The sequence below is a fragment of the Eleutherodactylus coqui genome, chromosome 1 (assembly GCF_035609145.1).
Source record: "Eleutherodactylus coqui strain aEleCoq1 chromosome 1, aEleCoq1.hap1, whole genome shotgun sequence".
NCBI classification, from domain to species: Eukaryota; Metazoa; Chordata; class Amphibia; order Anura; family Eleutherodactylidae; genus Eleutherodactylus; species Eleutherodactylus coqui.
In genome coordinates, this window is record NC_089837.1 from 171,714,924 (window position 1) to 171,741,006 (window position 26,083).

The window sequence follows — 26,083 nt, forward strand, 5'->3', positions numbered from 1 at the left end:
ATGGACTTCCCTTTCTGTTGTTTCTCCTCTGGGAATCCCTTCTTCCTGTCGGATACCTTCGAGGATTTTGTCGAGATCTGGGCCAAAGAGAAACTGGCCATAGAATGGAAGTGAGCACAATTTGTTTTTTATGGCTAAATCGCCCGACCAGGAGTTTAGCCATAGAACTCTTCTTGCTGAATTGGACAGGGCTGTTGCCTTTGCTGAGAGCTTTACCATCTCTGCTGATGCGTCTGCCAGAAAATGTGGCCATTTTTAGAATAGGGCCACATGTGCATGTCTGACGTCAGATTCCCGGGCATGCGCAGTGCCATACACAACCCATATGCGGTTTCTGCCAGTAAAGCGTATGGGCTATGCATGTGTAAAATACTACAGGTAACCCAGAGCATTTTACGCATACACCCATGAGCCCTTACAGGGTAAAACATCCTCCTGCAGTGACTATAGTGTAGAGAGATAGAAAAAAAAATGATGCATGGAGCAACCCCGGTGGATAGGAAATGGGATACAAATATAAGTGAGAATTGGAGTTGCTGTCGCAAGGTTAAGTGTGGAATGAGTGAGGAAAAAGAAAAATTTTTTTCTGGAACACTGAATGTGGTGCAACCTGCAAACGTAATAAAATTGCTTGAGCTTCAGCGATTAGCAAAAATAAATCTGTTTATTAACTAAAACCAGCTTGTACACGTGTTTCGAGCTTTGGGAACCCCTTCCTCAGTACCTGCTGGGTTAACTATACAAAACACACACATGGTGTAGAGTCAAAGTGGAATAAAAGGTGACATGGAGAGGAGTTGGTAGACTGAATTATTCAGACTTTTGAAGAGCGGAAAGAAAAACCCAAAACAAGGAGAGAATAAAGGAAAATAGAAATTCAGTTGAAAAAAAAAAAATCTAAATTAATAAAATAATGTATCTGTGTGTGAACTAAAATGGAAAAAACCCACAGAATTAATTGACGTACCATATATTTTAACATGAAAGGTTGTCACAATCGTATTAAAACCAATATCAATAATGGCAATAAAGACTATGGAATAAAGTTAGTCTTGGCATAACATTAGTGCTTAGATGGAAACTATAGGGCGAAAGAAAATGTACACTTAAAAGACAATTTGACTGTAAAAAAAAAAAGTGTATGGCTCCCGTCCACGGCGCAGGCGACTACCGCAGATGGCTGGAGCTGGGAGGAGACCTTTATACCTTTATTACAAAGACCACCACCGGGCCTGTACCGCAGTGAGTACAAAGTCGCCCCCTCCCTACCAGAGACCGACACTATCACCTGAGACCTGCCTGTTCGGGACTACTGACTAGGGTAGGGGTCCCTCGAAACACGTGGCATTCCCAAACAGGCTCTCCCCAACAGCTATTGGGGAAAATAGTGCCGAGAGGGTGTAATTACTAAGACAAGGGCTCCTGCCCACACCAGCGAAATAAATAAATCCACAGTCTCTCACTTTCCACTATAAATTCATTTATAGCTACTATACAGGCGATCTCACATTCCAGAGTCCTCATTTTGTGGATTATTAAACAGGATTGCTACCCTCAAATTACATTCTTTGATTCTAAGGGCCTCTGCTGCCACCTAGCAGCGAAACCCGTACCAACGGTCAAGACTCCTATTACAGTTCTTCACTAGAACTGTCAGTTAATCCAATATACTACTATACACGGGATACGGTCGCCAACTGCCTTATTATCCCTCGTCAGATCGCTACCTCCTGGTTTCCAATTATAATCTATTAATTTGATGACCTAAGAAACTTAAAGCCTACTATTTCTGAGGAACACGCGATATACTCTCTAGACCTACTACAACCGTACAATCTATACAGAACGCAGAATACGGATCTGTACCCATCATGCACATTAGTATTCTAGGCTCCGTCGTCCTCTGAAATTGCTACAGCCGACATTGGTTATAGGGGTGACCACACAGCCCCAATGTAGCTAAACTAGCGTCTGGTGCCTGATAGAGGTTGATAACCAAAGGAGACCCCTAATCCCCACCCCTACCTCATCTACCTACTCCTGATCAAACTCCACTGAAATGATGCGCCCTTCATCCACAAAACAAGAAAAAAAGGATCTACCTCCGACAGTGTCCAAGCGGTCTTCAAGACAAACTTCGACTCCAACCGTTAGACGAGTCATCTTGTTCATCTATGGAAGACACCCCAGCTGCTCAGACTTCCACACCTGCGGACCCAACCAACCTAGTTGACATCATTGCCTTGATAACCGACTCTTATGCCTCAAATACACTCATTACTCAAAAAAGAACTCCTACAAATTTCCTCCGACATCACATCAAAACTCACAAAAGAAATTCGGGACCTAGGCTACTAAACAGCAGCATTGGAAGACCGAATGGACAACGCAACAACTGTTCTCGAGTCCCATGAAAAAGAGGTGGAGCAGCTACACAAGGAAATCTTGATCCTCCACGACAAATTGGAGGATGCCGAAAATAGAGCCCGCAGAGACTATCTACGGATCGGCGGCATTCCTGAATCCATCCAGGACCTCCAATCCACCACAACAGCCTTGTTCCAAGAACTCTGTCCCAACATCCCTATAGAGAGTCTGGAGATGGACAGTCCATAGAGCTCTACGGGCCCGCAAACCGGGTGGTCCCCCGAGGGACATAGTTCTTAAAATGCACTTCCTTTGCACCAAACTACTACGAGCGGCTCGCTCCACCTCCAAACTAATTTTTCAAGGGCACGAATATCAACTCTTCCCCGATCTAGCGCCCTCAACATTGGCAAAAAGAAAAACCCTCAAGCCCTACTTAGAGATCCTGCAGTAGAAGAGAATACAGTATAGGTGGGGATTTCCCTTCAGACTTACATTCTCTTTCAAGGATAGATCCCACACTAGTCTATCTAAAGAGGGAGCGAGACGCTGCTTTGAAGATCTTCAATTCCCACAATCAGCTCAAGTCGGATTCAGCAACTAATTCGCAGCCCCCCAAATCACCCAGGAGAATAGTGGAGAACGACCAAGAGCCATGAATAAAAACGTGCACTCGCTCTTATTCAAGACCCATGGCAGGACTAGGACATTAAAGGGGTTGTCCCGAGGCAGCAAGTGGGTCTATACACTTCTGCATGGCCATAATAATGCACTTTGTAATGTACATTGTGCATTAATTATGAGCCATACAGAAGTTATAAAAAGTTTTATACTTACCTGCTCCGTTGCTGGCGTCCTCGTCTCCATGGTGTCGACTAATTTTCGCCCTCCGATGGCCAAATTAGCCGCGCTTGCGCAGTCCGGGTCTTCTCCTCTTCTCTATGGGGCTCCGTGTAGCTCCGTGTAGCTCCGCCCCGTCACGTGCCGATTCCAGCCAATCAGGAGGCTGGAATCGGCAATGGACCGCACAGAAGCCCTGCGGTCCATGAAGACAGAGGATCCCGGCGCCCATCTTCAGCAGGTGAGTATGAAGACGCCGGACCGCCGGGATTCAGGTAAGCGCTGTGCGGGTGGTTTTTTTAACCCCTGCATCGGGGTTGTCTCGCGCCGAACGGGGGGGGGGTTTAAAAAAAAAAAAACCCGTTTCGGCGCGGGACATCTCCTTTAAACTAATATGGAACTCTGCCATTGGTTTAATAAAGCCCCACAATAGCAAATTCACTAGATGTCCCCTCTCGTATGCAGGACAATCTCCACTACAATGATCACAATATCCTGTTAAATGTTTTGTCATTTTTTCTCCTCTCCAGTCTCAGGATTTAGCCAACATAAGGTTTGATAACGAGACTCTCGAGTAGGATTATTGTTACTTGTTGCTGGTTGCGGGTCCATCCTATAGCGGTGGCCATGAGTTAAATACTTGTTTACATTGATCGATGTTTACCACGTGCTAACCACTATTGCAAGTGGTGAGCTGCTCTCTCCTTCCATCCTTTTCCTCCCTTCCCTCTTCTACTTACCTCTTCTCCTCTTCCCCTCTTCCTGAATCTTCCCCTCTAAAAAAGGGGGTCTCCTTACTCCATTCCCCATGATATAACTTTAAGCTCCTCTCTGGCACCTTCGCAGTGTGCCAATGCTGTTGGCAACAGCTGCCATGACTACTACGGCAGCCTTACTGTTACAAGGTACTTGTGTTGTTGACAACGCTATCTCTTCTGGTTGGCCATTCCTTCCACCTCCCCCCGTCCTTCTCCCCTCCTCCCTCTCGGGACTGGGGTATCGGAAAATCGTTTCACACAATGTGCAGGGCTTCAATTCCCCTAATAAAAGATCCAAAGCCTTCCGTTATTACAAATGTATTCACGAAGATATCGTATGTTTACCGGAGACCCACTTCTCTGACCACTCCTCCCCATGTTATCTTTCTCCCCATTATCCCACCTTCTTTTCAGCAATGGGTTCATCCAAAACAAAGGGGGTGACTATATGTATCGGTCGCTCTGTCCCATTCACCCATACTTCAACTATATCTGACCCAGAAGGCCGCTTCGTAATCCTGACTGGGGTTATTCAGGACGTCCCGATTACCATCGCAGCATATTATGCTCCAAATTCAAGACAAATTAAAGGGGTTGTCCCGCGGCCAAAACGAAAAAATTTTCACAACCCAGTCCCCCATGTTAAGCAAACATCACAAACTACCCACGTAAATCAGTTTTTTAGAGCGTTTCTACTCACCATGAAGCTGTTTCATGAAGTTATAAAAATCTTCTTCCAAGATGGCCGCCATCATTTCCCAATGTGCACCGCTGGTCTTCTCCCATGGTGCACTGCGGGTCTTCTCCCATGGTGCACCGTGGATGTTCTTCTCCAGTCTGAGCTCCACTGCCGATTACAGCCACCTCATTGGCTGATCGGCACCATGTGACGGGGCGGAGCTACGCGATGACACTGAGAAGGGGGAGGAGCCAGGACACAGCTCGTGAGCCCACACCCTACAGAAGAGGATTCCTCTCTGCGCAAGCGCGACTGTTGCGGCGACCAGAGGATAAGTTTGATTGTCGCCATGGAGACGGGGACGCCAGCACCGGAGGGGGTAAGTGTATAACTTCTGTATGGCCAATATTTAATGCACGATGTATATTACAAAGTGCATTAATATGGCCATACAGAAGTGTTTAACCCCACTTGCTGTCGCGGGACAACCCCTTTAACTTCCTTACAAAGCTGTTCGAAATTGTAGAAGCTAACAAGAGCGGCACAGTCATCCTATGTGGAGATTCTGATTGCATCTTTGACCTGAGCCTGGACAGGAAAGCCATTTCCCTTCCAAAGCCCCATATACAACCACAACATTCCATTTCACATAACCTTAAAAGGCTCCTACTACAATACCATCTTGTCGATTCCTGGAGGGAAGTCAACCCCACAGTCAAAGACTTCACACATTTCTCCGCCCCTCATTCCATATACAGGAGAATAGACCAGATTCCAGTTCCGGCTTCATTTCTACCCCAAATCTCACAATCTAAAATCCTCTCTGTTCCTTGGTCCGACCACAGCCCAGTTACCATAACTTACAATTCCTAATGTCAAAACCCACTAATACCTCCTGGACTATAAACGATTCTTTATTAGCGCTTCCCAAGAAAATTGCCTTAACACTAGAGATGAGCGAGCATACTCGTCCGAGCTTGATGCTCGTTCGAGTATTAGGGTACTCGAGATGCTCGTTACTCGAGACGAGCACCACGTGATGTTCGAGTCACTTTCATTTTCTTCCCTGAGAAATTTGCGCACTTTTCTGGCCAATAGAAACACAGGGAAGGCATTACAACTTCCTCCTGTGACATTCCAGCCCTATACCACCCCCCTGCAGTGAGTGGCTGGGGAGATCAGGTGACACCCGAGTATTAAAATCTGCCCCGCCCGCGGCTCGCCACAGATGCATTCTGACAGAGAAAGTGCTGTCTTGCTGTAGCTGCTATAGGGAGAGTGTTAGGTGTTATATTCGTCTTCAAGAACCCCAACAGTCCTTCTTAGGGCCACATCTGACCGTGTGCAGTACTGTTGAGGCTGCTGGGAGCAGTGTTGCACAATTATTTTTTTTTTGTATATCGGGCGTGCAGACCATAGCGTCCTTTTTACAGAGTATACAGAGTCATTTTACAGAGTGTAGGGGCAGTACTGGTGAGGCAGGGACAGTGGGAAAGGTGAAAGAGATATACTGGCTATATAGGCAGTGTGGTTGTTCCCAAAAAGTTTAAAAATATACTATATTTGGCCTGCCTGTCACTGCCTTCAGTTTACTGCATCTCTGCTGGGGGTAGTAGTTGGTGAATTAATACCCAGCCTTGCGCATAATTGTTTCCTGGCTCTGCGGTGCGTTACGTACGCGAAGTCAGCCTCTAACAGGGAAATCGAAATACAGTGTATATCACAGGCAGTGTGGTTGTTCCCAAAAAGTTTAAAAATATACTATATTTGGCCAGCCTGTCACTGCCTTAAGTTTACTGCGTCTCTGCTGGGGGTAGTAGTTGGTGAATTAATACCCAGCCTTGCGCCACAGATGCATTCTGACAGAGAAAGTGCTGTCTTGCTGTAGCTGCTATAGGGAGAGTGTTAGGTGTTATATTCGTCTTCAAGAACCCCAACAGTCCTTCTTAGGGCCACATCTGACCGTGTGCAGTACTGTTGAGGCTGCTGGGAGCAGTGTTGCACAATTATTTTTTTTTTGTATATCGGGCGTGCAGACCATAGCGTCCTTTTTACAGAGTATACAGAGTCATTTTACAGAGTGTAGGGGCAGTACTGGTGAGGCAGGGACAGTGGGAAAGGTGAAAGAGATATACTGGCTATATAGGCAGTGTGGTTGTTCCCAAAAAGTTTAAAAATATACTATATTTGGCCTGCCTGTCACTGCCTTCAGTTTACTGCATCTCTGCTGGGGGTAGTAGTTGGTGAATTAATACCCAGCCTTGCGCATAATTGTTTCCTGCCTCTGCGGTGCGTTACGTACGCGAAGTCAGCCTCTAACAGGGAAATCGAAATACAGTGTATATCACAGGCAGTGTGGTTGTTCCCAAAAAGTTTAAAAATATACTATATTTGGCCTGCCTGTCACTGCCTTAAGTTTACTGCGTCTCTGCTGGGGGTAGTAGTTGGTGAATTAATACCCAGCCTTGCGCATAATTGTTTCCTGCCTCTGCTGTGCGCTACCTACGCAAAGTCAGCCTCCAACAGGCAAATCGAAATACAGTGTATATCACAGGCAGTGTGGTTGTTCCCAAAAAGTTTAAAAATATACTATATTTGGCCTACCTGTCACTGCCTTCAGTTTTTCTGCGTCTCTGCTGGGGGTAGTAGTTGGTGAATTAATACCCAGCCTTGCACAGAATTGTTTCCTGCCTCTGCTGTGCGTTACGTACGCGAAGTCAGCCTCCAACAGGGAAATCGAAATACAGTGTATATTACAGGCAGTGTGGTTGTTCCCAAAAAGTTTAAAAATATACTATATTTGGCCTGCCTGTCACTGCCTTCAGTTTACTGCGTCTCTGCTGGGGGTAGTAGTTGGTGAATTAATACCCAGCCTTGCGCATAATTGTTTCCTGACTCTGCTGTGCGTTACCTACGCGAAGTCAGCCTCCAACCACAGGCAAATAAGCGGCACATTTAATTACAGCGTTCTGTTTCTGCTAATCTCGTAATACACCATGCTGAGGGGTAGGTGTAGGCCTAGAGGATGTGGACGGGGGCGAGGACGCGGAGGCCCAAGTCAGGGTGTGGGCACAGGCCGAGCTCCTGATCCAGGTGTATCGCAGCCGACTGCTGCGGGATTAGGAGAGAGGCAAGTTTCTGGGGTCCCCAGATTCATCTCACAATTAATGGGTCCACGCGGTAGACCTTTATTAGAAAATGAGCAGTGTGAGCAGGTCCTGTCGTGGATGGCAGAAAGTGCATCCAGCAATCTATCGACCACACAGTGTTCTATGCCGTCCACAGCTGCAACTCTGAATCCTCTGGCTGCTGCTCCTCCTTCCTCCCAGCCTCCTCACTCCATGAAAATGACACATTCTGAGGAGCAGGCAGACTCCCAGGAACTGTTCTCGGGCCCCTGCCCAGATTGGGCAGCAATGGTTCCTCTCCCACCGGAGGAGTTTGTCGTGACCGATGCCCAACCTTTGGAAAGTTCCCGGGGTCTGGGGGATGAGGCTGGGGACTTCCGGCAACTGTCTCAAGAGCTTTCAGTGGGTGAGGAGGACGATGACGATGAGACACAGTTGTCTATCAGTGAGGTAGTAGTAAGGGCAGTAAATCTAAGGGAGGAGCGCACAGAGGATTCGGAGGAAGAGCAGCTGGATGATGAGGTGACTGACCCCACCTGATTTGCTAAGCCTATTGAGGACAGGTCTTCAGAGGGGGAGGCAAGTGCAGCAGCAGGGCAGGTTGAAAGAGGCAGTGCGGTGGCCAGGGGTAGAGGCAGGGCCAGACCAAATAATCCACCAACTGTTTCCCAAAGCGCCCCCTCGCGCCATGCCACCCTGCAGAGGCCGAGGTGCTCAAAGGTGTGGCAGTTTTTCACTGAGAGTGCAGACGACCGACGAACTGTGGTGTGCAAGGTTTGTCGCGCCAAGATCAGCCGGGGAGCCACCACCACCAGCATGCGCAGGTATATGATGGCCAAGCACCCCACAAGGTGGGACGAAGGCCGTTCACCGCCTCCGGTTTGCACCACTGCCTCTCCCCCTGTGCTCCAACCTGCCACTGAGATCCAACCCCCCTCTCAGGACACAGGCACGATTATCTCCCGGCCTGCACCCACACCCTCACCTCCGCTGTCCTCGGCCCCATCCAGCAATGTCTCTCAGCGCAGCGTCCAGCCGTCGCTAGCGCAACTGTTTGAGCGCAAGCGCAAGTACGCCGCCACGCACCTGCACGCTCAAGCGTTAAACGTGCACATAGCCAAATTGATCAGCCTGGAGATGCTGCCGTATAGGCTTGTGGAAACGGAGGCTTTCAAAAACATGATGGCAGCGGCGGCCCCGCGCTACTCGGTTCCCAGTCGCCACTACTTTTCCCGATGTGCCATCCCAGCCCTGCACGACCACGTCTCCCGCAACACTGCACGCGCCCTCACCAACGCGGTTACTGCCAAGGTCCACTTAACAACGGACACGTGGACAAGCACAGGCGGGCAGGGCCATTATATCTCCCTGAAGGCACATTGGGTGAATTTAGTGGAGGCTGGGTCTGAGTCAAAGCCTGGGACCGCTCACGTCCTACCCACCCCCAGAATTGCGGGCCCCAGCTCGGTGGTGGTATCTGCGGCGGTGTATGCTTCCTCCACTAAACCACCCTCCTCCTCCTCCAACGCAACCTCTGTCTCGCAATCAAGATGTGTCAGCAGCAGCACGTCACCAGCAGTCGGTGTCACGCGGCGTGGCAGCACAGCGGTGGGCAAGCGTCAGCAGGCCGTGCTGAAACTACTCAGCTTAGGAGAGAAGAGGCACACGGCCCACAAACTGCTGCAGGGTCTGACAGAGCAGACCGACCGCTGGCTTTTGCTGCTGAGCCTCCAACCAGGCATGGTCGTGTGTGACAACGCCCGTAACCTGGTGGCGGCTCTGCAGCTCGGCAGCCTCACGCACGTGCCATGCCTGGCCCACGTCTTTAATTTGGTGGTTCAGTGGTTTCTACAAAGCTACCCACGCTTGTCAGACCTGCTCGGAAAGGTGCGCCGGCTAAGCGCACATTTCCGCAAGTCCAAGACGGACGCTGCAACCCTGCGGACCCTGCAACATCGGTTTAATCTGCCAGTGCACCGACAGCTGTGCGACGTGCCCACACGGTGGAACTCTACGCTCCACATGTTGGCCAGGCTCTATGAGCAGCGTAGAGCTATAGTGGAATACCAACTCCAACATGGGCGGCGTAGTGGGAGTCAGCCTCCTCAATTCTTTACAGAAGAGTGGGCCTGGTTGGCAGACATCTGCCAGGTCCTTGGAAACTTTGAGGAGTCTACCCAGATGGTGAGCGGGGATGCTGCAATTATTAGCGTCACCATTCCTCTGCTATGCCTCTTGAGAAGTTCCCTGCAAAGCATAAAGGCAGACGCTTTGCGCTCGGAAACGGAGGCGGGGGAAGACAGTATGTCGCTGGATAGTCAGAGCACCCTCCTGTCTATATCTCAGCGCGTTGAGGAGGAGGAGGAGGAGGAGGAGCATGAGGAGGAGGGGGAAGAGACAGCTTGGCCCACTGCTGAGGGTACCCATGCTGCTTGCCTGTCATCCTTTCAGCATGTATGGCCGGAGGAGGAGGATCCTGAAAGTGATCTTCCTAGTGAGGACAGCCATGTGTTGCGTACAGGTACCCTGGCACACATGGCTGACTTCATGTTAGGATGCCTTTCTCGTGACCCTCGCGTTACACGCATTCTGGCCACTACGGATTACTGGGTGTACACACTGCTCGACCCACGGTATAAGGAGAACCTTTCCACTCTCATACCCGAAGAGGAAAGGGGTTCGAGAGTGATGCTATACCACAGGACCCTGGCGGACAAACTGATGGTAAAATTCCCATCCGACAGTGCTAGTGGCAGAAGGCGCAGTTCCGAGGGCCAGGTAGCAGGGGAGGCGCGGAGATCAGGCAGCATGTACAGCGCAGGCAGGGGAACACTCTCCAAGGCCTTTGCCAGCTTTCTGGCTCCCCAGCAAGACTGTGTCACCGCTCCCCAGTCAAGGCTGAGTCGGCGGGAGCACTGTAAAAGGATGGTGAGGGAGTACGTAGCCGATCGCACGACCGTCCTCCGTGACGCCTCTGCTCCCTACAACTACTGGGTGTCGAAGCTGGACACGTGGCCTGAACTTGCGCTGTATGCCCTGGAGGTGCTTGCTTGTCCTGCGGCTAGCGTCTTGTCAGAGAGGGTGTTTAGTGCGGCTGGGGGAATCATCACGGATAAGCGTACCCGCCTGTCAACGCCAGACTTCTCTTCTCCACCAGCGGACAGCAGCGGTACCTAAACAATACGTAGGCTGCACCCGCGGATGGAAGCATCGTTCTCTATCACCATAAAAAACGGGGACCTTTTAGCTTCATCAATCTGTGTATTATATTCATCGTCCTCCTCCTGCTCCTCCTCCTGAAACCTCACGTAATTACGCTGAACGGGCAATTTTTCTTAGGCCCACAAGGCTCAGTCATATTACTTTTGTAAACAATGTTTATACATTTCAATTCTCATTAAAGCGTTGAAACTTGCACCTGAACCAATTTTTATTTTAACTGGGCTGCCTCCAGTCCTAGTTACAAATTAAGCCACAGTAACCAAAGCGATTAATGGGTTTCACCTGCCCTCTTGGTTGGGCATGGACAATTTTTCTGAGGTACATTAGTACTGTTGGTACACCAATTTTTTTGGGCCCTCGCCTACAGTGTAATCCTAGTAATTTTTATGGGCTTGGCCTGCACTCATGCTACAGCAAGGTGTGTGGGGTTGGCCTACACTTTTGCTACATGAATGTAACTGGAGCCTTGTCTATACTGCAATTACTGAAATGTGAAAGAGACTGTTATCTCCCTAAACTGCTGCAACGGGAATGTTACTGTGGCCTGTCTTGACTGCTACTACTACTGAAATGGAACTAAGACTGTGCTCCCCCTATACTGCTGCTAGTGATATGTTACTGGGGCCTGTCTGGACTGCTACTACTACTGAAATGGAACTAATACTGTGCTCCCCCTATACTGCTGCTAGTGATATGTTACTGGGGCCTGTCTAGACTGCAACTACTACTGAAATGGAACTAATACTGTGCTCCCCCTATACTGCTGCTTGTGATATGTTACTGGGGCCTGTCCCTAATGCTACCGCTGAAATGTTACTAATTCTGGCCTCTGACTATACCGCTGCTAATGCTATGTCACTGTGGTGTGGAAACGGAGGCTTCCCAAAGACATGATGGTGGCGAGGCCATTTCCCACCAACGCGGTTACTGTTAAGGTACATATTACCAGTCTGACTGTGGCATGCACTGTGGGCCGAAGCCCACCTGTATTGTATGTGACGTTAGCTCTGCTGAGCAGGGCTCTGCAATGGGATACATTTATGTACCACCGATGGGTTCCAGGGAGCAACCCATGCTGTGGGTCCACAGGGACTTTACATTAGGGATTTGTACCTGCCAGTGTCTATGTATTAAAAACCCCGGTCAGACTGGGGCATGCAGTGTGGGCCGAAGCCCACCTGCATTTAATCTGACGTTACCTCAGCTGTGCTGGGCAATGCAATGGGATTTATTTATGTACCGCCGGTGGCTTCCTGGGACCCACCTATGCTGTCGGTCCACACGGAGTTGTAACTGCATGTGTCTACTTATAAAGAACCCCAGTCTGACTGGGGCATGCAGTGTGGGCCGAAGCCCCCCTGCATTTAATCTGACGTTACCTCAGCTGTGCTGGGCACTGCAATGAGATTTGTTTATGTACCGCCGGTGGCTTCCAGGGAGCCACCCATGCTGTGGGTGCACACGGAATTCCCATTGCGGAGTTGTACCTGCCTGTGACTATTTATAAAAAAAACCCGGTCTGACTGGGGCATGCAGTGTGGGCCGAAGCCCACCTGTATTTAATCTGACGTTAGCTCTACTATCCGGGGCACTGCATTGGGACAAACTACAGGAGCAATACAGCGCTAATGAGATGTGCACAGCTACGCTAGCATAGGAGTCCGCTGTAGGCCCGCGATTGCTGAGGGTTTGTGCAGAGGCCTATGTCCTGGGTGCAGTGAAAGTCCGCTTCCTGCCTAGGATTGCTGAAGCTGTGGGCCGAGGCCTATGTCGTGGGCGCGGTGCAAGTCTGCCATGTTTGGCCGGTCAGATCAATGTTTGGTTCATGTCTTGGGTTTCCTAGGACCCACCTATGCTGTTGGTGCAAACTTAGCTCCCATCGCGGTGTTTGACCTGTCTGGCACAAAGACACTGACTGACTTGGGTAGGGGACAGAGCGCAGACGGCTTTCCCCTTGCTGTGTCGATTGAGCTATGCGACACCTTGACAGAATGAATAGTGTGTGGCACATGGGTTCCCCATTGCTATGCCCACGTGTGCAGCACCTGATGGAGGTGGCACAGGATTGGATTTCTCATTGCTTCTGTACAGCATTGTGGGCTATCGCCCTGCCCCTTTTAAAGAGGGTCGCTGCCTGGCCTTGCCAACCCTCTGCAGTGTGTGCCTGCGGTTCCTCCTCATATCTGACGCACTTATAAATAGACATGAGGGTGGTGTGGCTATGAGGCCAGCGTGTGGCATGAGGGCAGCTGAAGGCTGCGCAGGGACACTTTGGTGTGCGCTGTGGACACTGGGTCATGCGGGGGAATTGGGCAGCATGTAACCCAGCGGAGTGTCATGCAGGCAGTGATTGTGCTTTGTTGGAGGTAGTGTGGTGCTTAGCTAAGGTATGCCTTGCTAATGAGGGTTTTTCAGAAGTAAAAATTGTTGGGAGGGGGGGGGGGGACCCACTCTTGCCGCTATTGTGGCTTAATAGTGGGACCTGGGAACTTGAGATGCAGCCCAATATGTAGCCCCTCGCCTGCCCTATCCGTTTCTGTGTCATTCCCATCACTTTCTTGAATTTCCCAGATTTTCACAAATGAAAACCTTAGCGAGTATCGGCGATATACAAAAATGCTCGAGTCGCCCATTGACTTCAATGGGGTTCGTTACTCGAAACGAACCCTCGAGCATCGCGGAAAGTTCGACTCGAGTAACAAGCACCCGAGCATTTTGGTGCTCGCTCATCTCTAATTAAAAATGGATTTTAAACTGTGTAAGCATTGGAAAGTTGTCTTTGATTTCGATCACGCCATGTAAAGCCGGAAAAATTAGACCTAACAGTGGGTTCTTCTCTAGTTCAGCTGTGGCATACATGTGTGGTCACCTGCACACCCTGGGAGGGTTAGCCCCAGTCCTGCACTCCCAGCATCATCAAGGGACATTGGAACTGGAGTTGGAAGATTGGATGCATAACAGAAGGTAAAACATGCTATACTGTTATGTGACTCCCCTTTTCTGTATATGTATACCATGTTCGTTCTCCCATCCTTACCCCTTTTTTTTTTCTTCCCCAGATACCGCATCTTTGCCTTTGATCATGACTTGTTCAGCTTTGTAGACCTCCAATTTGATGAATGGCCAGCTATCCTTATTACCAATCCTAAATCTGCACTCTACACAAATCCCGCAGAGGAGCCTTTACAACGGATCCTGCACTCAACACATATCAGGTATTTCCATTTTATCTGGCCTTGAAAATAATGCATAGGTCATTAAAGATGTCAATACTATGAATAATAAGACAAGCTTGTCTGTTAAAATACGTCAACTTGCTGATTAAAACTGAAAAAAAAAATATATGACCACTCCCTAAAAAGTATATCCTGCTTCACAACCAATGAGAAATCGAGCAACTGTGCAAAAGCCGTAAGTAAAAATGACTAGGGATCAGACTATACAAGGTTTTTTTGTAGACTGTAGGAGCTGTAGCCAAGGGAAGTCATAGGGGATGTTCTATACACACTGCAGTGGTGTGGGATGCTATCGCAGCTGAAGTTCCCAGGATCTTCGCCTGCAATACCATCACAGGCCACTGCAGTGTGTATAGAGCTGTGCATTTTCAACAGCACATTAGTTCCATACACTCACAAAGCAGCTGATGAATACCAATTTTGGAGATAGGTCATCAATAGTTCATTCCTAAGAAATCCCTTTAATTTTATTATTTTAGCTGCATTCAAATAATTACAAAAAAATACTTTTGCAAGTTTGCGTTAGCTGTGGTTCATTATCATTCACTGAAACCTACAGTATCCTGTGATGTCTTGCCCTGGCACATGGTTTAGTGGAATGCAGAACCACAAATACTGTTAATGAAATAAGCAAAATATATTAACATCCTCAGCCAGAATTTGTGTAATCGGTCTGTACTGTGGCTCTAGGTGGTAAGCTCCTTCATCAATCAGTGTAGTAATAGCAGTAGTAGTCAAACTACTAACGACGACCTGTCCGTCCATGAGTGAGTGAGTTTGTGAGTGACTTTCATGCACCACCCATGATCACCTAACTGTGACATCATCACAGGTCCTGTACGCACACAGCTGCTGTCTGTCTAGGTGTTCGTTAGTATTCCATTGCAACTGAGGCCGTGGGGGGTTTGTAGTCCACCCATAATCTGCACAAGGGTGCAGGACCTCTGACATCAGTCATGTGATCAGTGGCAGAGCATGACAGTGACATCACAAGTCCTTAATCTCTGCTTCTGATCCCTGTTGTATTGGATGAACAATGTATATAGCAGTGTGTGACGTGCATGTAGCAAATTGCAAGTTTGGGGGCGATAAGCCACATGTTCTCGCACATCTCTATACATTTGAATTGGAACGATTAAATTCCTCAATGAAGGCAAACTTCAATTGCAACGAGGAATACTGTGGAATGATGAGGCCAAGTTCCATGTATCCGGTGGTGTTAACAGACACAACTGTTTTTATTGATGACCTGAAAACCCTGAAGTGACAATTTTGGTGGATAACTGCATGCCAGGTGTGCTGGTCTGGGAAGGAGTTTCATATTTGAGATTACACCCCCATCCAAGGCCTCTCACTAGCAAAACCAGACTCCTACTGTACACTGAGGAAGGGCAAATACCCTGAAACAGCTGTCTGTACATGGAGTCTGGCTTTGCTTTTAATTCCCAGTCATTGTTACAAGGCTTGTATATAGTCTAATTTTGGCTTGAAGGAATGCTGCCTTCCAATAGGTGGCACTGTGGCAGTATTATTCCATCTCCCTTATTTGCAGATTTGGTATTGATACGCTCTTTTGAGCGTTCTTTGTTTTAGGGATCTGTGACGGGAAAGTGTTACTTGGATCTGCTTCAACACACTGTTTATCCCATCATCCAGCGTTGGGATATTTTCAGCAACCTGTGTTGACAGCAGGACAGCCCCAGCTCTTTATGCACATTGTAACTGGTTCGATGAGAGTTGGATAAACAGACGTGAGCCAGTGGGCTGGCTGGCTCACTTTCTGGATTTTACCCAACTTGACTTTTTCCTTTGGGGCCATCTTAAGGATAAAATGTATACGTATCCCATTTCAACAGTTGATGAGTTCGAGCTTGCTAATACTGAGGAATTCAATAACGTTCCAGTTCAAATGTGCAAGGATGCACGCAAGCGTGTGGCTTATCGTCTCCAAGCTTGCATTGCTCTTGAGGATGCAATGGTTGATCATTATGTCAGAAACGGACATTAGATTGATTACCTTTTTGAAAGTTTAACCCCTTAGTGACAAAGCCTGTTTGCGCCTTAGTAACGGAGCTAAATTTTGGAAATCTGACATGCGTCGTTCAACATAGCATAACTCCGTAAAGGCTTTACATATCCAAGTGATTCTGACATTGTTTTTTCGCCACATGTTGTACTTCATTTAGGTGGTAAAAAGAGACCGATATAATTTGTGTATATTTATTAAAAGTGCCAATATTGGAAAAATTTTGAAAAAATTGTCATTTTTTTCACATTTTCAACCGTAATATCTCAAATATGTTCAAACATACTGTACCAATTTTTTGATAAGATATATATTTCCATCTGTTTACTTTATTCTGGTCGCACACTTGAAAAACTTTAGTGTTTTTTTTTAACCATTTAGAGGACGTACAAATTTAACATTACTTTTCAGCAGTTTGAGGAGCACTTTGTTTTCCTGCACCAAGCCAAGTTTCCAACGGCTCATGAGTGTCAGAATAATAGATACCCCCACAAATGACCGCATTTTAAAAACTACACCCCTTAGTGTATTCACTGAGGGGTGTCATGAGTATTTTGACGATACCAGTTTTTTTCAGGAATTAATTCAATTTAGAGAAGAAAAAATAAAATGTCATATTTTTGCAAATATGTCATTTTAAAGACATATTTTTTTTTCCTATAGTGCCCATGAAAATAAGGATTTACACCCCAAAATGGATATCCCTGTTTCTCCCGTGTTCAGAAACATACCCATTGTGGCCCTAATCTTATGTCTGGATGCACAACGGGGCCTAAAATGAAAGGAGTAGTCGGTGGTTTTCAGAACATAAATTTTCCTTGAAGGCGTTTTAGGCCCCATAGCACTTTTGTAGAGCTCTTGAGCGGCCAAAACCAAAGTAAACCCCCACAAGTGACCCCATTTTGAAAACTAGACCCCTTAACGAATTTATCTAGGGGTGCACTGCCCATTTTGACCCCACAGTTTTTGAATGAATTCAAGCAAAGCAAAAGGAAAAAAATGGGATTTTCGTTTTTTTGGCAATTCTGTCATTTAAAAACTGCTTTTTTTGTTCAGCACACACATGAATGAAGACGTGCACCCCAAAATAGATACCCCTGTTTCTCCCGTGTTCAGAGACATACCCATTGTGGCCCTAATCTTTTGTTTGGATGCACAACGGGGCCCAAAATGAAAGGAGTAGTCGGTGGCTTTCAGAACAGAAATTTAGCATGAAGGTGATTTAGGCCCCATTGCCCACTTGTAGAGCCCTTGAGCGGCCAAAACGACAGAGAACCCCCACAAATGACCCCATTTGGAAAACTAGACCCCCTAACGAATTTATCTAGGGGTGTACTGTGTATTTTTACACTACAATTTTTGAATAAATCTAAGCAAAGCAGTAGGAAAAAAATTACAATTTTCATTTTTTTGGCAGTTGTATCAATTTAAAAACTGTTTTTTTTGTACAGCACACATAGGAATGAAGACTTTCACCCCAAAATGGATACCCCCGTTTGTCCCGTGTTCAGAACCATACCCCTAGTGGCCCTAATCTACTTAAAGGACACATGGCTAGGCCTATAATGGAAGGAGCACCCGTTGGATTTCAGGGTACAACGGAATAAATTCCAGGCCCCATCGCCCACTTATAGAGCCATTTTGCGTCCAAAACGATAAAGAACCCCCTCAAATGACCCCATTTTAAAAACTAGACGCCTTATCGAATTAATCTAGGGGTGCACTGCGTATTTTGACCCGACAGTATTTGAATAAATCTAAGCAAAGCAGAAGGAAAAAATTACGATTTTCATTTTTTTGGCAATTTTGTCAATTTAAAAACTGTTTTTTTTTGTACAGTGTACATAGGAATGAAGACCTTCACCCCAAAATGGATACCCCCGTTTGTCCCGTGTTCAAAAACATACCCCTTGTGGCTCTAATTTACTTACAGGAAACATGGCAAGGCCTATAATGGAGGGAAAACCCATTGGATTGCAGGGCACAACTGAATAAATTCCAGGACCCATTGCCCACTTGTACGGAATAAAAATTGACACCTTAAAAATCCACCACCCCCCCGCCCGCACACACTCCGTGCCCTTTTCGGCGTTCCCCAAATCTTAGATAAAAGTAATAATGTGAACTGTGTAGTATTTCCAAAGACAGGGGTAATTACGGAGGCTGGTTGGGATGGGTACATGGGGCAATAAAACTGTGTATCCCCCCTCCTCTCATGCTTTTTGGGGGTATTTCGTGACCTCAGTGGCGGGTATGGGGTGTAAGAAGTGGCGCTCTGTGAGTCTCCGTAAGCTTGATGAGGTGCGGCGGTCTCACACAGAAGGCGCTCAACAAGCTGCTCCTGGAACTGCATGAAGGCGAACGTTCCCGGGGCTTCTTGTAAAATACGTATTACAGGTAGCGGTCTGAATAACGCCAGGCTCACACGGCCGTAGGCGGAATCCGCTTGCGGACGCCCACAGCGGATCCCATCTGTGGGCCCGGCTGTGACCCTGCGTACGGCCGCGTAATGTACTGCGCATAACTGCCTACTCACACAGGCGGTCATGCTCAGTATATATATTTTTTTTGTTTGTATTTCCCGCACCGTCGCTTAGCGATGACGTGGGTACCTGCAGCCCGTATACAATGTAGTTGCGTATGGGCTGAGGGTATATCCATGACCATGGAGCAAAATGGGCTCTATGTTACGGAAATCTGTGGTAAAATAGAACCTGCTGCGTTCTCTTTTCTGCTAATGGATTACGCAATTCCAACCCACTAATGTGAGCGGAATTGTGTAATCCAATGCGATTGATCTGCGTATTACCGCATCGGTGAGGGGAGATGAACCTTCACCTTTTTTTTACTTTTACGTGATCGCCATTATCCACTGCGGCCCCCCGTGACATCTCCAGGCTCTCGGCTAAGTTTTGAAGCCAGGAGCAGGGAGATTTTAAATTACCACAGCTTTTGTGCATGCGCCTGCCATTTTGGCGACATGCGCGTGCGCAGAAGCTGGGGTAAGGTCCGCAGATAAATCCGCGGGCCTTAGGTACGTCATTTCATCCTCCCTCACAGATATGATCCGTGGGGGGAGATGAAACACAAGCTTTTTTACCTTTTTTTTTACTTTTTACACTTTTTTTTTTACTATACATGATCACTGTTATCACTATACATGAGATAAACTTGCCCGCGCCGTCTATAGAATTTCCTGCATGCTCCTACAGCTATCTTATAAAATAAAAACACGGATGTTAATTTCCTCTTCATCCATTCAATTTGTGACTATTGGGAGGGGTACAGTTTTAACTTGTGGAGACTTATAAAGCCATGCAATGCTTCTCTGGGAAATTTAGTATGCAAATGAAGGTACAATGCCTCTACAGCGCCACCTATAAGTCAATGTGCAAGCTTTTAACAGGCCTTGTAACATGACTGGGAATATAAGCCAAAACAAGAGTTTTCTGGAGAAGACTTAGAATGCTGGGTGTTGACTTATAGGAAAGCTGCCTTTCAATAAGTAGCACTGTAGAGGTCTTGTACGATCTCCTATTTGCCTACCAGACAGACAGGTAATTGATGGGGATTGCGGAGGAGGGTTGGCATTCCTGGTATCCTATTGCAGACAGAGCAATAGAGGAGGGCTCCTTCTCCAGCCAGTTACCCTATAGGCACAAGACTGTGAGAAGAGGGGAGGATATAGCTCATCTCCTGAGTCATATATAAAATGTCATTATATACAGTGCATTTTGTAAGTCTTTAGACCCTTTCACTTTTTATATTTTGTTATGTTGTGGCCAATGCAAAATCTTTGTAGTTTTTTTTTAAAAATGAAAAACTAATAATTTTCGCTGATCTAAGTATTTACACCCTGTACTTAGTTGAAGCACCTTTTGGCAGCAATTACAGCCTCCAGTCTTTTTGGATATGATGCTACAAGTCTTGCACACCTGGATTTGGGGTTTTTGTTTGCCGCCTTCTCTGCAGGTCCTTTTTAAACTCTGTCAGGTTGGATGGGGGCAGTCTGTGGACATACAATTTCAGATCTCTCCAGAGATGTTCAATTGTTCAAGTAAGGACTCTGGTTGGGCCACTCAAGGGCATCTTATAGAGTTGTCCCTAAGCCACTTCTGTGGTGTTTTGGCTGTTTACTTGGGGCCATTGCCTTGTTGGAAGGTGAAACATCTCTGTACTTTGCGCCATTCAACTTTCCATCAACCCTGACTCCTTGTTCCAACTGCTGAAAAACACCCCTACAGCATGGTATTGGGCAGATCATGAGCAGTCCCTGGTTTCCTCCAGACATAATGCTTAGAATTAAAGCCAAAAAGTTCAATTTTGGTTTCATCAGACCAGAGAATCTTGTTTTTCACAGTCTGAGTCCTTTTAGATGCCTTTTGGTGAATTGCAAGTATACTGTGTCTTTTACTAAGAGGCTTCTTTCTGGTCACTCTGCCATAAAGCCCAGACTGGTGGAGGCTACAGTGATGGAGGACCTTCTGGAAGTTTCTCCCATCTGCACACAGGATCTTTGGCACTTAGCCAGAGTGACCAGTGTGTTCTTGGTCACCTCTTACCAAGGCCCTTCCTCCCTGATTACTTAGTTGCGTGGATTGATCACCTCTAGGAAGAGTCCTGGTTGTTCCAAACTTCTTCTATTTAAGAATTATGGAGGCCGCTGTGCTCTTAGGAACTTTGAGTATTGCAGAAGTTTTTGGAGTCTTTTCCAGATCTGTGCCTCCACATTGTCCGGTCTAAGCTTTATAGGCAGTTCTTCTCTCCACATGGCTTGGTTTTAGCTCTGATATCTGGATCTCCAGTTTCAGGGAAAGCCTCCACCTACAGTGACAGTAGTCACTAACACAGCTGATCAGGGTTCACTAGGACCCTGCAGCTCTGCTGTGGCAGGGAGCATCTTGCTGTCACATGATGATATTTCAGTCGATTTTGGAACATGCTACTTTTGCACTGTAATTTGTGACTTGCTATTCCTCTCTACACTTTTGGAAAGTAGTGAGAAAAGAGGTGAGTTTACTGGGGGAGAGGGGGCAAATTTAAGTCAGTGTTGCAAATCAAAATCTTCTCCTACTAAGAGTAGATTTTATTTTCAGTTTTTTAAAGGCAGCCTAAGAAATATCAAATTAAGAGTCATTTGCCTTTTAATAAACAGTGCATTTTAGTCCAGCAAACTTCAGTTTGAGGGCTTATTCGCATGGACGTAGATCGGCCGGGTTTTCACGCCCGTCCGATATACGCTGCCTCTCTGCAAGAAGAGGAGATGGGACGGGGCGGGAGCTAGTGTGCTGAGCTTTTGCCCCCTTTCTACCCCTGACAAATGTTTGCGAGGGGTGGAGCTTAACTCCGCCTGTCCCCCCCTCTCCCATTGCAAACAATGGCAGGGGGCAGAAGCTGAGCACACTAGCCCCCGCCCCATCCCGCCACCGCCTCTTGCAGAGAGGGGCAGCTTATATCAGGCGGGCATGAAAACCCGGCCAATATATGTCCATGTGTATAAGGCCTAAAACGGAGTCATGAAACGCCAGTCTTCATAAATATACCTTATTAGTTCCTTCCATCTTATGACATTCTTTAAAACCTGTAAGTAAATATTGAAAGGGATAAATATTTTAGTTCTGTCACCCATGTGGGACATAAAGATGGAAGCCTTTTTTCTATCTTGAGTTTAAATTGTTTTTACAAAACTATTGCTTACTAGTCTGCATTATTTTAATTTAAAAAAAAAACAGAAATCAAACAGAATGAAGGCAAACTTGAAATCAGTGACTACTTAAACAGAACAGTTGTTTCCTGGTCGGCAGCTCCTGAGATGGAACTTCTAAACTGAAAAGTACAGATGAAAGTACAGGGCAAAATTAGTAATGATGGTAATCATAATAAAAGATTGTAAATTACATTACAGAAACAGTTTCAGCTTCATGAAATCTTTTACAAACAGCTGACATCGGTGTAAAATAAGGAGCAATACTCACTTTACCGATGCCTGCTGCTCTTATGATGCTTCCCTGATCCCCTGCCGGTACTTTATTACACTCTAGCAATGACGTAGTACGTCAAGAATTGACTACTGTAACCTTTCATCGGATGTAAGGCTGGTGTAGCGATGCCAGTGATTGGCTGTAATGACAGATCATCACTTGAGCCTGGTTAACGAAGCTAGTGGGAAAACCGGTAAGATGAGTATTAGGGTCCGATCACCTGTAGCGGATTTGTTGCAGATCTGCAGCGGATTTCACCCCTTCAATTGAAAGAATGAAATCTGCTGCAGTTCCCCACCAAAATCTGTGCCAAAATCCACAGCTTAGAGGCCTGTACACACGTGTGGCTCAGTTAAAACGTCCATCCTGATTATTTGAACGGATTCTTGAATGGATCCCGATTTTTTTCAACAGGACTTCCGTTATGCTTAGTTTTCATTTTGTTTATCTTGCGAAAACAAACAATAAACTAGCTCTTCTGTCCTTTTTTTTTTAACCAAAAGGTGTTTTAAAAAAAAAATAAGTTGAGAAAAGACATTTTATTAGGAATCAAAAACGCTATACGTACCCGGTGTTACTCCTTATGTTATTTTATACCATGGCCAATAATTTGACACCCTGAAGTGGCTGTCCCCTAATAATGCTTTTATTTATTTTCACCATATAGAATCCTGGTGTTTTCTCTGCATCCTATCACGTCCGTAAAGGTTTTCATAGATGGAAAAGAAGTGGGGGAAGCTGTGCACTCATCTGGTCCATTATATGTCTTGGAATGGATGGCTGAAAATTATAAGACTGGGCTCCACAAGATCAAAGTGAAAGCTGAGGTAAAAGGAAATAGAAGGCGCGTGTGAATGCAGCTATCTAAAGTGCTTCAGTTTTGCACAACAGTGCCCATATGTTCCGGATCTTTGCAACATATCCTGCTTTTGTACACTGTGTAGAAAGTGGAATGAGAAAAAATAAGATATTACATCCACTTGGTTTTATATTGTGAAACATAATTGTATAATATAGTGATTATTATTAGCCGGATCAAACCAACTAGAAGATGGAGAACTTCAGATTTCTTGCATTTGCCTTTCATTAACTACAATCACCTAGTCCTTGTAAAGCTGTCCATAGTGCTGAAGCTTGAAAATTACCTTTGTTCGCCTTGATAATATAGAATTGCATTCTCATATCAAGGTAACGATATCATGATTAGCAGCATAATGGAATTGCCATGAACACATTCTATAGAGAGGGGAGGCCTTGACAAATCATGAGTCAGACATGGGCTACTTCATTCACCTCTTGTAATTGTGCTTTTAATAAAAGACTCTTGGTTAATCTGAGTGCTGTGACTTGTCGGACTCCAAACAACCATCTATAACCCTTTGCAGGAAGATCTGCTTGTCAAATCCTAAAAAATTGGGATAAGATATCTAGAGTTGTGAATGACAGCTTGTTTTTCGCTTTTTTTCTTGTGCATATACTGTAATATTAATCTACAATATAGTATATTCGTTAAAGGACTTTTCCCATCAAAGATGACCCAATGCTGAATGTGACCCTCACCCCAGGTTCCATCCCCAGCAAGCCACTACCAGCCAAACATTTACCTTCAGTGGGCACTGGGAAAATGTACTATTACATGACAACCACCCTGCTATGACACCCTTATAGGGCATATGAACAGAAGTTTTCTTCTTGGGACAACGCCTTTTAAACGTACCATAAAAAGACTTCTGTAACTTTTTTTTCATACAGAAACCTTTTTCAGTATGTCCTTATCAGGGGTATGATGATCAAATAGAGACGTAGTCCATGCTCTCTGAATTCCCCAGTATTAGCTAAGAGCGGCTATACAGATTGGCTATAGATTGACCAAATCTGTTGATATTGGTGGGACAGACTGATCGTCTAAGGTGTGTGGTGGCCTCCCAACTCTCCCCCGATAGCAAATATCAGGCACATGAGGATTTGGCACGTTGAATTTCAACTGCACAATACTTTTGTTCTTTGGTAATGGCAGCAGCTTTTTCCCCACTTTGAATTCAAAGCGCATGCACCCTCGGCTGAGCACCCTTCAGTGCTTTGTTTTCTTAGTAAATGCTACATTACTGTTTCTCACTAATAACCTTAAAGGGAATCTCTCACCATCTTTTTGCAGCCCTCACTGAGGGTAGTATAAGGTAGTTAGTCACACTGATTATAGTGCTGGATGTATCTGTGCTGTACTTTGGGAGAAACTTGCATTTTATTAGTAACAACCAGACATGCATATCACTGTAAGCGGGGTGCCTGTCGCTACCTTGAGCTGCAAAAGATGGTGACAGATTCCCTTTAATGAGAGCTGCAGTACGTCACACACCAGGAAGAAATGTTATTTACAGTCTGTCTATGAGCAACGACTGTGGATTTCTATGTAAAGATGGTTGTGATATTGAATTCACTAACTCCTCTTATTTGTCACCTCCTTCCTAAAATATGGTACCCACCGTCACTATGTAACCTTTTCCTTTATAGGATGCAGCAGAAGGAAGTCAATCCAGAAGCCACTTGTTCAGCTTGGAAGATGATGCAGCTGTCAGCTTTAGCATTTTTCCATCTTTAATTCTTCTTATGGATCATTATGTTGTTGTAAGTTCTATGTATTTCATGTTTACCAGGTCACCACCGTATGTTATGCAGGTCTCTTTGACCTTTGAACCTGCTTAGCTAGTTTCCACATGTGATTTTGTAGGACCCTCCCCTTCTTGAGCCATATGGCATATAGCCCACCTGAGCAACATTGCTGGAATTGTCTGACTGATAATTCCATCTGGATTTAAAGGGGTTGTTGGCTTTGGACAATGCCTTTTTCCACTCCGTCCTCTTGATGACAGCACCCAATGGAGGTTGCTCCCCATCTTCTGTAGGGTCAGGGACACAGAAAGGTTGCATAGCCCTTTCCCAATAAATTTCCCAGTGGTTTCCTGTCCTTACTAAAGGTAGAAGCAGAGATGACCATATTGTTTTTTTTTCTTTTAACATATTGATGGGGGTTCATTTGGGGTCTCTGGTCTCTTCCCTTTCTGGGTTCCATTGGGTCAGCATTCCTCTGGGCAAGAGTCCCCTGGCAAGGCCCCATTCCCTCCACTGGAGATTTGAGAGCCACACTCATGGAACTGCTTTCCTTGGCTGCCAGGGGCGCTCTTGGAAGGCATCAGGATGCTGGTGACATTGGAGGGAGCAGAGCTGGGATTTCGAGTAATCCTGAACAAACTAGGGGATTTTCAGCTGTTTTGAAACTGAATCTCCTATTACTCCAACACCATTGAGGGTTGGAACACACTGATTAGCTTGCCCAACTGGGCTGAAACTACGCCCACATATAGTTTACAGCTTGTTAAATAGTAAGACAGTTCTACCAATAATGCTACAGTTTTACCACCATCACTGGGCAGCGATTAAGTCGTGTTAATAGCTGCATGGTTTTGTTAATGTGTATGGATGCAGGCTAATTTTTATTATGATAATTTTTTATTATGTCTCATTATCCAATATATCATCCTGGGTCCTTGACTTTGTGGGATCAGGTATTGTGAAAATGTACTAAATGGTACTAAAATGGTTATCTCTTCTCTAGTCGCAGGTGCTGTTTATTCTGGCTGTACTGAGTCAGCTCATTTTACTAAAATTTTATCGGTTCAAAAGGCGAACTATTCTCAGGGGTAAGTGGAAAAATCCTTTATAACCTTCACACAGGGCGGAATATTCTGCAACAGCCTTGTGAAGTACGCCGTCCCTGAATATCCTCCCAAAATCTGCACTGGTAACTGTGGACTTTTATGCAAAATTTCCGGCAGAATTCTGTTATTT

General features: G+C 46.1%; 1 protein-coding gene across 1 annotated transcript; it reads left to right on the forward strand.

Moving 5' to 3' along the window:
• LOC136632601 (transmembrane protein 62-like) lies at positions 1-26,083 on the forward strand. The gene is made up of 6 exons (XM_066607641.1): positions 1-110; positions 13,836-13,958; positions 14,054-14,209; positions 22,905-23,064; positions 24,749-24,862; positions 25,851-26,083. Exons 1-6 carry the CDS (start codon positions 1-3, stop codon positions 25,956-25,958), a joined length of 771 nt encoding a protein of 256 aa, XP_066463738.1. The 3' UTR covers positions 25,959-26,083.

Bases quoted from the DNA above. Each gene is read 5' to 3' on its own strand.
- LOC136632601 (XM_066607641.1), top strand. From the start codon at position 1: ATGGACTTCCCTTTCTGTTGTTTCTCCTCTGGGAATCCCTTCTTCCTG. The intron at 14,210-22,904 runs GTATTTCCATTT...TTCACCATATAG, and splicing joins CTGCACTCAACACATATCAG to AATCCTGGTGTTTTCTCTGC. The intron at 24,863-25,850 runs GTAAGTTCTATG...TCTCTTCTCTAG, and splicing joins TTATGGATCATTATGTTGTT to TCGCAGGTGCTGTTTATTCT.